At 34.0% G+C, this 15,645-nt stretch overlaps 1 protein-coding gene across 1 annotated transcript; it reads right to left on the minus strand.

Moving 5' to 3' along the window:
* Positions 1-377: 377 nt before the first annotated feature.
* LOC110884155 (sister-chromatid cohesion protein 3) lies at positions 378-14,823 on the minus strand. The gene is made up of 22 exons (XM_022131837.2): positions 14,664-14,823; positions 14,347-14,527; positions 13,611-13,723; positions 13,388-13,480; positions 13,127-13,290; positions 12,777-13,013; positions 12,355-12,499; positions 11,712-11,890; positions 11,482-11,627; positions 11,272-11,399; positions 9,684-9,857; positions 8,661-8,822; positions 6,826-7,026; positions 6,145-6,282; positions 5,866-6,066; positions 4,686-4,830; positions 4,503-4,609; positions 4,040-4,177; positions 3,299-3,564; positions 3,098-3,213; positions 2,256-2,528; positions 378-662 (listed from the first exon to the last, which is right to left on the minus strand). Exons 1-22 carry the CDS (start codon positions 14,703-14,705, stop codon positions 649-651), a joined length of 3,363 nt encoding a protein of 1,120 aa, XP_021987529.1. The 5' UTR covers positions 14,706-14,823; the 3' UTR covers positions 378-648.
* Between the last annotated feature and the right edge of the window lie 822 nt (positions 14,824-15,645).

Genomic DNA, 15,645 nt, shown 5'->3' on the forward strand with positions numbered 1-15,645 from the left:
TTAAAGGTCTTCGAGAAAACAGTCTCCAGACCCAAAGGTCTGTGCGTGATCTGCGCGACGCAGAAATAAGAGGTCTAGAAGCTATTCTTGAAAAAAACAAACAGCCCCTTAATAAAAGGATCGATACACAAGAAACGGATGTATAAAACCAAGGTTTATAACTTAGTAAACAATGCAAAGCAAACCAAACGTACCCCGCTAATAGCAGAGCTATTGGTACTTGGTAGGGCATATGAAGAGCGTGATCAGAACAAACGTCACTCCTATCACAAAAGATGGAAAGACTTCAAGACATAACGTACCTAACAAAGTGAATTGGCTTGAGCATAATTAATTGGCTTCTGAAGCGAAATTCAAACGAGCTTCAAGCAAATTACAAACCACAAGCGATTTGAACATCTTTAACTAAAAAACGATAATTTGTTCAACAAAGAGTTTATATGGAACAGTCGGTGATCAACATATGGTTCCTTCCTATTTAACAGGAAATAGATGATATTGTCTCTTGAAACCCACCACATTAGAGAGCAAATGTTAATACATGTTTGACCGAAACATTTAAAACCTAAAAACCTTAAGATATCATAATATTACAAGATGGACAACAAACTACATATCATTCTAATTCAACCCCTAACTTGACTGTCCTTAGCTTTCTACCCCTGCACAACCAAAATCCATCATTAAATTAAAATCATACAATTATTTTCATAATACATATCTGAAATCATATTTGATGCAAATAATTATGCGATAAAAATGACAACCCCGCACATCGCGACTCATCACCCATTCCGTCTGTACTGAATAATCCGGAAGTAATTTGTTATTATATGTATAACGTATGTACACCTATATGACACATTACTACCTAAGTATTTAAAAGTTTTCACTAAGGCCCCTCAAATATTAACAACTTTAGGGACCACCCGAGTATATGAAATATACCAGAATACTCCTAAATTTAATACTGCCATCTCCATAATTGTAGAATGACAGAAATACCCCTGAATCTACTCGAATATGTTTTCACAACCCATCTAGAATTGATTCTTACGAGTAGATAAATGGATGTTTTTGTCTTGTCATTTTTCTAGTTGTGTGGCCTAAATGAGAACTTTTGAGCGCATAAACACTACACACACACGTGTCTAGGCGTGGGTTCAAATAAGACCCACTAAATACTCGAGGAACTATTTGTGAAATCATAAGGAACTATGTACATGTATTTATGTACGTTTTATCAATATGTCTCTATCATAGTCATAGTTATCAAAAGCGTGCGCTTTTGGCGCCTAGGCGTTTTTTCTGGGCGATTCCCAGTAATTGCGCTTTTGCTTCCAAGCTAATTATAGCGCAGCCTAAATCCTATTGATATTTAATATTTTTCTTTATTAAGTCGTAATATCCCCTTTTTCTGCAGTATTTATAGGGATTTTACTAACAAATGATATCACTAAAGATCAAAATCTCGTTTAGTAATATTCAGTTTGTATTAATTCGTAAATTCCACTTTTTTCTGCAGTATTTATAGGGCTTTACTGCAGTATTTTTTTGCTTACTCTTTTATTACTTTAATGAACTATTTGTTTTCGAATATTAACATGTTGGTTTTGAGTATTTTGTTATCTAAGACTTTTTAAATGCGAGTATGAACATTTTTGTTTTGGTTTTGAGTACTTTATTGCTTTAATGAACTTTTTAATTTTTTTTTATTTAAGTGCGCTTTTTTTTTCTCAGGCCCACGCTTTTTTTGCGCCTATCGCCTAGGCCCTAAGCGGAGCCTAAGCGCCTTGAGTGCGCTTCGCGCCTTTGATAACTATGATCATAGTTGTTAATTGTGAAAAGCGACAAATAGCGATAAGGTATCTATTATCCTACATAGCGAATAGCGATAAATATAGGGCACTATTTTATCCACAGCGATACACTAGAAAAAAAATTAATTTTTTTTATATGTATATTATATCAAAATACCTAGTGTATATATGCTATTTTACATGTATATTTAACAAAAACCTAAAATCCAGCTATTTTATAAGCTATATTTAATCGCTATTTGTATTTAAAATAAAAAAATTAAAAAAATTAAAAAATAACGAAATTCCGCTATTTATGGCTATATACTCTGTAGCGACCTTCGACCTATACGCTACGCTTTTTGCTATAGCGACCGCTATTGACAACTATGGTCTCTATGTGAGCGTAAGCATGTGTGTGTGTATGCATATAAATAAATATGTATAAACACACACCTGGTGTCTTTGATGTCTGCTGTCTGTTCTCATCTCTTGAAACTCTTAGAGCCCTGAGTTTAGCAGAAGCTCGAATCGATTGTATTAAAGGCACCTGATCATCTTCATCCACTTGATTTTCTTCATCATCATCATGATCAGACGCGTTTATTTCATCCTCGTCTTCACTTGAACTTTTCTCATCAAACAATTTTTTCCCTTCAATCTTCGGATTCTTACGAGGCCGACCACGCCCCCTTTTAACCGTCGTCCCTTCTCTCACCTCCCTCTCATCTGGAAATCGTAAATAAAATAACAATTAACTCAAATCTTAAAATCAGAATTTGGTTGGGCAGGTTGACCAGTTATATAAAGGAGCAATTTCATATATACCCTTACAAACTTGCAAAATATCATATATACTATACCCCTGCACCATTATAAATATCATATATACACAATTCATCAAAAATAATTTAATAAAAGACAATTTTACCCTTATTTTTCTAAAACTTTGAAATATTATATTTACTCATTTCTAGCTTAAAATATTTAGCTTCAATATTATATATATGGAGAATACAATTGTTTATGGGTAAAAATAAATTTAAGCTTAAAAATGTGTTGTATAAAAATATGAAAGTAAAAGATGAGCATATATGAAAACTTTATAGATTGTTTTTAATAAATTGGGTATATTTGATATTTTAACTGTTTTGTAAAGGCATATATGATATTTTTAGTTTTGGTTGGGTATATATGAAAATTTTCAAGTTTGTAAGGGTATATATGAAATTAATCCTATAAACATAGCCAAAAATATCCACCTAAAGTCGAAAAGTGTTTAGAATAAACTAGCAAACCTTCATTTTTAGAATATTTCTCACGTAAGCTTTCTACAAAAGTTTTGTAGGGGCGCCAGCCACTTGGATCTTCATCCATGTTGACATTCCTTGTTACGCCTTGAAGATTTGTTAAACTGCTTATGAAAAAAATAATATTAGTACTTGAGCATAATGAATGCTTGAGAATATTGCCCCAAGATTAAAAGATACTGTACTTACATGCCATATATATCGTTCTTAGAAAGTTTGGATGCAAAAGTTATAACAGCGCATGTCAAAAAGGACAGACGAGCTGGTACATTCATGAAGGCGTAAGCAACTCCCTCGTTCACAATTTTTAAAATTATGTTTTGTGAATTTTGACGCGCAGCAATACTGACAAAGAAGCCAGAAAGCCGACTTGCCAAGTCTTTGCATTCCTTGAGTCTTCTGGCAGATAAGGATTCATCGTAAGTATCAAGTACGGTCAAGTAGCGTACATGTGCCTGGTCAAAAAACATTAACTAATTAGTATCAATAATGAAAAAACAACTAAATAAAAAATATAATAGTAATGAAAACTAACTGTGCCAATTTCAACCCGTGACTATTTTTCAATCCGAAACAAGTAAAAAATGAACTTACTTAAAAAAAGTAACAGGTCAAATGCAATAAATTTGTCTATTATTGTGAACTTTTATCTACAAATGGCCATTAAATAGAGAAGAACAAATGAAAAACATTAACTTAGCTTTTATTTAATCTAAAGGTAAAAAAGTACTTTAGTATTTACATTTTACATAGAACCTTTTTCTTTCCTTTTCTCCTCTTATAAAAAAAAAAAAAAAAAAAACTAAATCAAGCATTATATAATATCCTTGTGTCAGTGACGGACTCTAAAAGGCAATATTTACTAATAGTTAAGCTAATAAAAAATATAAAAGTATTATGTTTAGTAAGAGATGAGTGTTAGTGTGTTACATGTTTCAGTGCCTTCGAAAATATCTCAGAGACATCTTCGTCCTTTTTTCTAATGTTGACAATCAGAAATTTAACTACTTCAGCCACAGTTGGCCCATGCATGGTATAATGAGAAATAATCTCTGGGGCAAGATGCTCCTGCATTATAAGCCATAAAAAATGTCAGGAAAAAATTAAAAAAAAAATAGGGAGAGGATCGTGAGAAAACTCGAGAAAAAACGATCCATATGTGTATTGATTTTTTTTATGGGGTTTAGTTTTTAAGGTTTAATTTTTAGAGGTTAGGGTTTAGCTTTAGCATTTAGTTTTTAGAGTTTAGGGTTTAGCTTTTGGGGGTTTAGGGTTTAGGGATTAGAGTTTAGTAATGGTTAGATAGAGTTTTCTCACAAAGAGGAGTTTTCACATGATCCCTACCCTATATATATATATATATATATATAGATGTAGAAAACATGTCAGTAACCTTAGGAACAGCTCCAGTTGCAACTAATTTAGCAGCAGCAATCATTACGGCATCTCGATTTAACTCTTCTATGTATTCTTTATTAGCATCTTCATCTTCGGTCTCATCTGCAGGTTTGTTCAAGGATCCCTTCATACAAGTGGCAACTATAGTAACATAGAAAACTTCAAACGGTTATGTTACCTGAAATATCAAGTTGCTGCTCACAAAGCTTCCAAAATTTTTCAAGGGTAGAAATATCAGGACGGTATCCTAAGCTTGCCGCCTTTGTTGAATCGTAGTTTGATTTTCCAAACAAACACCACAACTCTGCAAGTATCACACAGACCTTGGAGAAATAAAAGATTTTAGAAAACCATTGTTGTTTTAAACGGTGCAAACAACCAATATTGATTAAGGGCAGTTTCACATATATCCTTGTAAAAATTCAGAATTTCATATATCCTGAAACTGCCTGCAAACGAACCGAACGTTCATGAACTGTTCGTGAACTTGTTCGGTGGGAAGTTTGTTTATTTAATAAACTAACGAACATGAACACAGTTTTATCTTCATTTATGTTCGTGAACGTCCGTTTATGTTCATTTATTTAAATGTGTTTACGTCTGTTCTTTTATGTCCGTTTCAATCTAAATACATAAGTAGTTATATTTATATAAATATTAAACATTAAAGGAACTTTCTAACTACTTAATAAATATAACTAATAGGTAAAATTAGGCTTTTTAGTCATAAAAATGGATTATCCAATGGAACTTATCGTAATTATATCACTAATTTATATAAAAAGATTACTTTATGTTCGTATGTTTAGTCATCTATGTTCACTTGTGTTCATTTATGTTTGATCAGTTACGTTCATTTGTGTTGTTTATTGTTTGTAAAATTATGTTTGTTATGTTCGTTTACGTTCGTGAACTGTTCGTTCAGGTTTTAAACAAACAAGCACGAACACGCCCATTTTCTTAATAAACGAACATGAAAAAAATGTGTTTGATTATATGTTCGTGTTCGTTCGGTTCATTTACAGGTCTAAAACTCATATATCATATTTACCTTGCAAAACACTAAATATATCGTATTTACCCCTACTCCAAACTTGATAAAACAAAACCAATGCTTATAACAACTTGTTTTATTGAACAAACGAATGGCCATTATGCACCAAGATGATTCGATGCAATAACACTGTTTTCCTATTTGTTTATTAAGCAAAACCAACTCTATAATGAGTAAATATGATATAATGAAATCTAGAAGAATATGTTGTAAATTTTCAACTATACAAGAATATATATTATATTATATTAATTAGTAAATCCTATAACTAATTTCAAATGATCTAAAACATATATATGCTTACCCTACACGCAAGGGTTCGAGAAATTCCCTTTCCTTGAGCTTCAAGTGGAATTTGTAAAAAGCGCTCGAGCTCTTCGAATAAAGCGTTCCGTTTGGATATAAGAGAAAATAAAGATGCCTCAGAGACAGTACTGCTGTTCATAATCGAGTCTAAGCCCCAGCTAACATGCAAATATATGTTGAGAAGCAGAAAACTAGCAACCTACAGAACAAGAAGATGAAGTATGGAACATAAATAAAAAAAAACGTCATTTTATCGTAAAACATATAAATTCCGCACCTCGTCATCTATGTTCTGGACATTTTTTAGAACCTTAATGATTTCATCATACAAGCTTTCAATTGGTACAGGCCTCGTTAACTGCAGCTCATACAGCCTTTTCATATTCACATGAAGTAAGTACTCATCACCACCGTCCTACAAAGAAAACCCATGCCAGATTAATTAAAGATATATAATTAAGAGTAAAATACCATTTTTGTCCCTGAGGTTTGGTCAATTTTGCGACTTTCGTCCAAAGGTTTCCGCATCTGGATCCAAAAGGTTTGAAATCTTGTCATTTTCATCCGGCTAGTTAACTCCATTTTTCTCCGTTAGTCGGGTATTTCCGTCTTTTTTTGTTAATTTAAAGGGCAATTCAGTCTTTTTCAGGGGTATTCTGTCTTTTTACATAAAGTGAAAAAGACCGAATTGCCTTGTAAGTTAATAAAAAAGACGGAAATACCCCTGACTTAAGGAGAAATATGGATGGAGTTAACTAGCCGGATGAAAATGACAAGATTTCAAACCTTTTGGATCCAGATGCGGAAACCTTTGGACGAAAGTCGCAAAAGCTGGCCAAATCTCAGGGACGAAAATGGCATTTTACTCTGTATTTAAACTAAAAAAGCCTCAAGCATTTAAGATATTGTGATAACAAAAACATGGATACTGTTACTTGAAGTTTTAATAATATCATACCTGTACTTCTTTTAAAGCAGTTTTCAGTTTACTAATAAGCTCGTCCTCAAGCTCCTTCAATTTATTTTGGGCATAATCTTGTAGCTCTCCCTGACTTCTAGTTGTACAATAATTAATCGCCTTAACACAGGATCTTAGAGCGTCTTTGTCACCGTGTTTAAAGAATGCCTCCTTCATCAGCTGAAGAAGCGTTTTAAATTTCTGAAAACAAAAATATACGTATTTAGATGTAAAGACTTTACAGATATACATATATAGTGAAAGTGTAATGTACAATGTGCCTTTTCGTACGAGCGTACGCGGTGTGAATTCCTCATGTTATAACCCCCATAACGAAACCCCGCATATTGTAAAATACAAAGTCCGCATGTTGAAAAAAAATCGCATGTTGTAAAAAAAACGCATGTTAAAAAAATCAGCATGTTATGAACAAAAAGCCGCATGTTGTAACTGCATCTCGTACGCATCGTAGGTTAAGACAAACTGTACGTTAACCAACCCCTATATCTATATATATATAGGGGTTGGTTAACGTACAATATTCCTTAACGTACGATGCGTACGAGATGAAATTGCGCACGTTATAAAGCTCAAAACCTTAATCACGCATGTACAAAATCAGAAATCACGCATGGGGTAAAAAGCTAATCACGCATGGGTTATAACATTAATTACGCACATTAAAATATCATCTCGTACGTATTGTACGTTAAGGGATATTGTATTTTACACTTTCACTATATATATATATTCTCCCCGTCGAAAAAATTATGGTCCACTATCTATCTTTTAGCCTGATCAATAAATGCAAGCTTTACAAGTCAATGGTGTCTTAAATGCAAGAGTAAAGTTGGCATGGGTGAGCATATGGAAACCGATAACCAAAAAAACCGAAAATAACCAAAACCGACTTCACCAATCGGTTACGGTTAAGATATGGCTAAAACCGTTGAAAAAATTATGGTCCACTATCTATCTTTTAGCCTGATCAATAAATGCAAGCTTTACATGTCAATGGTTTCTTAAATGCAAGAGTAAAGTTGGCATGGGTGAGCATACGGAAACCGATAACCAAAAAAACCGAAACCGACTTCACCAATCGGTTACGGTTAAGATATGGCCAAAACCGTCGAAAAAATTATGGTCCACTATCTATCTTTTAGCCTGATCAATAAATGCAAGCTTTACATGTCAATGGTGTCTTAAATGCAAGAGTAAAGTTGGCATGGGTGAGCATACGGAAACCGATAACCAAAAAAACCGAAAATAACCGAAACCGACTTCACCAATCGGTTAAGGTTAAGATATGGCCAAAACCGAATCGTTCGGTTACGATTACGGTTTCCCCTTCTTCCATACCAAAACCGAACCGATAGTATATTTATGTGTTTTTTAAGTATATCCATGTACTTGAAACATATTTCCATGTATTTCCTGGGTATTTCATGTATTTTTCATGTGTTTTCATGTATTTGTATGCTTGAAAATGGTTCAAAATACTTGACTAACCATTTTAAGTTTATAATTCTGCACAAGTTTTGTTTTTGGTAATTAACCGAACATAACCGAAAACTGACATATTAACCGAATTAACCGAACCGACTTAACCGATCGGTTTCGGTTATGGTTTTTCCTAAAACCGAACTTCGGTTATCGGTTTCAGTTATGTGTAAGAACCGAACCAAACCAACATTTGCTCACTCCTACATTATACTAACCAAAAACTGCATTAATTGCACACATCTTAAAATGAGTTGATATTGTTGTTTGTGGATAATAATTTTGGGACGCAGAGAATATGAATATATGATAGTTGAAATTCTAAACCTAAATACCTGTTCTTGACTCTTTAGGGAGTAGAGCTCTAGGTCCATGTGAGAAATAATTTCGAGAAGTGACGGGACTTTTGTTTTGTCAGCCATATATTTGCGCATAAGTTGTGGGTAATTCTTCATCATTGTAACAGTTATTTCCTTCCTGCTGTTTTGAATTACCTCCTGACAATTGAAAAAAAAAATGGTTGGCATCAGGATTGTTTTAATATCTAACTAGATTGTTTTATTATTTAATCATTTTAACAGCTTATCCATAAGTAATAACTCTTATACATATTAAATAAATATATAAATCATATTCAAACAGTACCCATTTAAAGGGCTCAAAGAGATTGTTTTAGTAATGTACTTTAAAAAAATAACTATTGTGTAATTGTTTTTATGTTGAGGGTCAAATTATTCTACAAAGGCTTCTAATTGTAAGAAGGATTTATAGAGTGACAAGTGTCCAATAACCTAAAATTAAACCCACTACATCACCACCCAAAACCTAAACACCCACCCCCACCCAAAAACCTACCCCCCCCAAAAAAAAAAAAAGAAAAAACTATATCTCACCAAAAAAAACCCCCAAAAAACCTACCCCCCCCCAAAACCTAAAAAAAAAACTAAATACCCACCGTCACCCAAAAACCTAAACCCCCACCCCCTTGGCAAAAAAAAAAAAAAAAAAAAAAAAAAAAAAAAAATTGGAGGGGGGGGGGGGGGGGTGATGGGGGAGGGGGGTGGGGGTTTAGCTTTTTGGTGGTGGTGGATGTTTAAGTTTTTTTTTTTGTGTTGTGGGTTTTTTTAGGTTATTGGACACTTGTCACTTTATAAATCCTTCTTACACTTCTTACAATTAGGATCCTTTGTATTTGATCCTAATCCTTTATGTTGAATATATCTATGAAAAATGTGTGTGACAAATATAGTTACACCATTATGATGTACACATTAAATATGGTCCGACAAACCAAACATAAGCATGCAACATGAAAACACATGTTCATTCAAATGTAACAATGAAAACAGCATAATTACCCGCTGAGCTTTAGTGTGGCTCTGCTTCCTGTGGTCGGCAGCAGGAACAATTTTCTCCCCAACAGCTTTTTTCACAGATGCACAAAACAATCGAGCCAAATTTGTAGCATCGTCGTCTGTAAGCTCAATTGAGGGGTTTTCATCCAGAAGCATAGAGGTTATACGCTTCCAGTCCTGAAAAACACAAATAAAATAGATCTTTTATTTCTGTAAATTAATTTTTGCTATATTTTATTAAACTAGGCATTAACTATAACCAAAACTAAAACAAACAATCAATATATTTGAATGGTCACTCCATTCCTTTGCAATGCCAATCACTTTTGAAAAATGTCATTTTTAACCTTTGCTATCCAACTATACTTTTGGAAAATATTACTTTTAACCCCTACTCTTCTTAACAAGTTTTTTTGCTACCCATCTACTTTGGAAAATGTCACTTCTAACCCCTACTCTATTTTATGCTCCCCACTCAACTTAGGCAAATGTCACTTTTAACCCCTACTCTATTTTACAAGTTTTACAAACTAACCCCACCAGCTTCTAATGTTTCTACTTTACTTCTACGTTTTTAACCTATTAAGTTTTTTAATTTCTTTTTAATAAACTAATTTGTCGTTGTGTTTAAAAACTATCGGGTTTTACGGGTAATTTCACCGTCGTGCCTACGGGCGGGTGGGTTACCGGGTTTTCCCCGGAATTGGTGGTGGACTCGGGTTACTCTCGGAGTACTCCGTTTGTCCAGTGGGTGCCCCGAGAGTGCTCGGGATTGAGTTTGTTGGCCGTTCAAATAAAATATCATCGTAACCCCTCTAGTTTCTAAAGTTTCGAGTTTACCCCTTTTGTTCCTTACTTTAAAAAGTAAGTTTTTATGTGCAAATCTAAGCAGTCAATAGCTGTGCTATAGCGGTTAGCGGTTAGCGGAGCTCACGGTGTGTAGCGGTCCAAATAGCGGTGGCCTATAGCGGTTCCGCTATTAGCGGCGCTAAATACCACTATAGCGGTACCATAGCGGTGCTATAGCGGTGGCCTATAGCGGTTGTAGCAGTAATGGTGTTTGATTGTGTTAATTCTTAAATTAAATACTTCAAAGTTACTATAAGTATTTGATTTGCAACAGGTTTTTGATAATGGAATGATATTACTATGAATTTTGATATTACTATTAATATTTTTCAAAGATATATTTATATATATATAAAAATACATAAATTATGCATGGTATAAAAATTACCGCTATATCACCGCTATACCACTGCTATAACCTATATATCATATAGCGGACTTTGACCGCTATTCGACTTTGGACCGCTTTAACTGCATAGGTGCAAATTTTATGTGCGTGAGGGTATATATTTGAGTTGGTGTCTACGTCTCGGCGTAGAGTTTTTTTGGGAAACGGGTCAGGTCAAATATAATACGTTTTTTCGTGCTTATTTTATGCATGTTTCCAGTTGGTCTACATTTCGACGTAAATTTTGCTCCGAATCGAGTGTGGTCAAATATAATAGATTTTCATTCAAATGTATAAATTAAGTTTCTAATTACACAGATCCTAAGAGAATTAAAGATGAGATATACAACTTACTTTCATGGCGTCCATAAACTCCCAAATGTCATCAATGACATACTGGCTCAGTACTTGATCCGTTGAGAACTCTCTTAGTATTTGCAGCATCCTAAGAAGATGAATCTGTGATGTATCTCCTTCATCGCCTGCAAGAATCAATCTCAAAAGTGTAAATCCAAATCCGCATTGTCAAAAAATAGAAATAAAAACTGCTGTCAACAGGTAGACCTGATGAACGAGGCTGTGAGCTATTAAACTTCTGAGCAATCACATGATCATACACAAGTGCCCCAATGGCACTTCTAATTTCGGGCGGATCGTCAATTAATAAATCATATAATGAGCCTAAGTCATCATCAGGAACCAACTGGTGTCTGCAATGGGCCATAAAATAAGACGTGTTGTTCACATTCAACTAATTAAGAATAATCAGAAAAAACTATGTGTGAAACAATTACCTTAATAGTTGTTTAACAAGACTGATGGCACATACTGCAACAGAGATGTCAACATCATCAGCAAGATCCAGCATCCTTTTATAAAATCTTTCAGTAAATAGTCCAAGAGATGGCACATTGTCATCCACATCATATAGATTTTGCAATGCAAGTACTGAAGCTTTTCTTACACCAGCATTCTATAAAAATAAATAAATATAAATATTAACATGCATACATACAAATATGTAGAGAAAGGATAATAAAAAAACCCACTTGAGTTGAGAAAACTCTAAAAACCCTACGTGACAAACTTTTTTCCTAAAAAATAACGTATTCAGCCAAAAAAAAAACGCCCACAAGATTTTTTTTAAAAGTTGAATATTTGTATGTTACACTTTTTTAGCATATGTAACATGTTACACAGAATTTTAAACAGGCGCTTTTTTGTTTTTTGACTCAAAACGTTCGAAAACATGTATATACATGCCCTAATTTTTTTATAAAGAAAGTTTGTTACATAAAGTTTTTACAAAGGTTTCCTAAGTTTTTTCAACTAAAGTGGTTTTCTCTCTATAATTGCTCTATATATATACATATATACATAAGAACCATCACAGCATCACTAACAAGTAACAATACTCACTGAATAGATAAAACTTACTTTGTCATTCAATGTCCATCCAAGATACTTCAAATACAGGTCTTGCAAGAATAGGGATGGATATGAAACAATCCAAGCCCCAAGTGATTGTATGCATGACATGCGAATGTCAGGATCTATGTCTCGATAACGATGCATAAACAACCTTGAAAAGAATGAGAGAAGCTATAAAGCATATGACAAACATTAAAGGTAATGTAAACGATATCTCTCCTCACACTACTAGCCAAAATCAAAACCACCAGTTGCACAAGCATAATTAAATCCTTGAACTTCAAAAATGTAAAGGAATGTAACTCTACAACAGTTATGGCATGAATGAATTCTTTAACTTGTTAGCTTAAGTATTGCACACCCCGTAATTTCTTAACAATGACTTTTCTTTAATTTTGGTAATGCAAAAACAAAGTTTAGGGACTTACCCTGTAAATATTTTTCGCATCATCTCCTCAATCATTGTGATCTTTTCATGAAACTCTGATAACCTTTTATTAAGTGATTCAACATGAGGCCCTTCAGCGTTTTTCTTCTTTTCCGCAGTTAACTGCCTTTGGGTAGTCTGCCTTTGGGCACCAAGGATCTTGGCAACTCCTATGAAGGAAGTGACCAGCTGGAGGCCAACCAAAGAAGCAACCTGTCGATAAACTCTCGGTGGTGTACTACAAAAAAGAAAGAGAAAAATACATGTATACTAAGTTGATTAGCAAAATTAAACCATCTTGAGCCCTATGCGTAGTTTGGAAAATGTGAGATAACACATAGGAGTACCCACCATGACAAAGCAATAACGTAGTCCATGCACTTGTCGAACAGGACTTGGTCAAACAAAGGTCCATTCTGGCACTCTGATACCAAATTGTCCCAAAAAGACACAAGGTTCTCCTTAAAACTTCTGAATTCCTTCTTTTTTGAACTTTGATAGTCTTCAATTTTACCCTAATTCACATCATGTTAAGTGAAAAGCATAGAAACGGACGACGTATAAACATGAAAATTGAAACAAACACAAAAATTAAACAACAGCAAAGGATACTTGTGCAGCCAGATTTACAAGAGCAACCACTACATCATCAACATTAGTTTCATCCAGAAATTCTCCTTGGATGCGATAAGTAGCTCCACACGCCTGTATAATTGCAAGGTTAATCACTAGTATGCTCAAGTTAATAGATGTTTCTTTTTACTACTAGAGCTTGAAAGCATATAAAAATGTACCTACGAAACTGGAAAGGAAAAAAGTACAGTTACTGAGTTACCTCAAACAGCATTGTTAAGAGTTCAACAATTGCGGGTTTCGGATCCTTCTCATATTGTTCAACCCACGCTTTCACTGCTTGTGGAATATGTTTCCCGTTCATTTTAACCACCTCTAAGGAAAACAACAAATAGAAAAATAAAATATATAAAAAACATCAGACGTGAGATAAAAAAACAATCAGTTTCCTTGCATCTGCTAATGCACTTCTAATGCCGGTAAATTGCACTTGTAAATGAATATCAGTACGAAACAATCTTAATATTACAAAGTCTAACAACTAAGTTACCGAAAAACATACTAAACAGTCATTAACGAACCCTTAATAACACTTACAAAAAATCAGGTCTACCTCTTTTCAAATTTACAAAGAAACTCTGCAACCTAAACCGTACAAAAAGAAACAGTCTTGGCATGAAACTTTGCACCACGAAACAACAAAAAGTGAAACAGATATAGTTCTTATGCAGTACAAACTAATGCATCACTGGACTGCAGCAACCAATAAGCCAATAACAACCCATAAACTAGTGACAACTGACTACCTTATAAACTCACACCAAATTAAAGGCTCAAAGTACGAAACTAAAGTATCATTAACCTAATTCACCAATCACCTCTTAAGTTATTCATCGTAAATCGAACGGTAAATCGAATAGTCCGAAAACTACAATAACTGATATACTAAACCTAATTCCAATTCCACAATCATGTTAACTAATAACAAAGCTACTCACCGATCAAATTCTCAAAACCTATCGGCACCGTAGCAGCCGGAACCGCTTCACCGGTCCGATTCTTATTAGGTTTCCGCCGCCGTACGTCAAATTCATCACCGGAATCCTCCTCCGACTCAAACACGTCTCTAATCCTACTCGGTTGACCATCATACGCCTTCGTCGGAACCCTAGCTCGTTTCTGTTAATCATATACACATCAATTACACATATACGTACACAATTATACGTAATCGTACAGAAAACGGAATTTCAAAACCCTAAGTATCAAATCTCGGTGAAAATAAAATAATTTATGAACGGATTTGGAGACTAACCGATCGACGAACTAGGTCTGGAACTTCAGGTTCGTCTTCCATGGAGTCGCTGTGTGTGTGTGTCGTGTGTGTCGTGTGTGAGTGAAGATTTGGGGTTCCCGCCAGTAACTGATTTGGGGATTTTTGGAGATGTGATATGATTATTATGTAGAAAGGGACCGAGTGTGTACACCCTATGTTTTTGTAAGGTATTATCTACAAATTTACACGCGTACGTCTAGGATTAGTTCGCACAATTCGAAATACACTAGTGTTACTCTTGAAGCTAATCCAATATGTTCAATGATTTTATTTATGAAGTTTATGGCAAGTGATTTATACCATAAAAGTGGAGTTGTTTATATCGCCTAGTGAGTAGTTTTTTCTTTTGAAGATTATAACGGTAGTGAATGTGGTTTTTTTAAGGTTATAACGAGAAAAAGTTTAAATGGTCGGTATTTATCAGGTAAGGCGGGACAAATGTATATTAGGAACAAGGTAAGGCGGGACGAGCGTAAATTAAAAATAGTGTGGCAGTTAACGTTTGCGGAGTTTGGTGTATTTAACTTTTTACAAGTTTACCTTGTCGTAGAACAATGAATTGAAGACCTGGCATGGTCACGAGTTAAATAATCTTTGAATTCAAATTTATCTATATTTATACTAGAGTAAATTACAAATTTTTCGATTTATGTTTATACTCAATTTCACTCCATTTACTTTGACGTTAAAATTGATAGGATTTGTACTTTATAAGAAAATTGTGTTAACGAAACTCCATATATTATTAAGCTTTCACACATCTACCATGCAAGGAAATGTAAAAAAGATCAAAGGCTCAAATTCGTTTTTCTGTAGAAAAAAAACCTATCAACACCGATACATTAAATTGTAAGTTGTTTATTATCCACGAGTTTAATTTTTAAAGTATAATGTAACACACTTAAAATAACAAAAATACAACATAATTAATTATTTGTAGGTGACAAGGAAAGAGCTTTTT

This window comes from Helianthus annuus, chromosome 10 (genome assembly GCF_002127325.2).
Source record: "Helianthus annuus cultivar XRQ/B chromosome 10, HanXRQr2.0-SUNRISE, whole genome shotgun sequence".
NCBI lineage: Eukaryota > Viridiplantae > Streptophyta > Magnoliopsida > Asterales > Asteraceae > Helianthus > Helianthus annuus.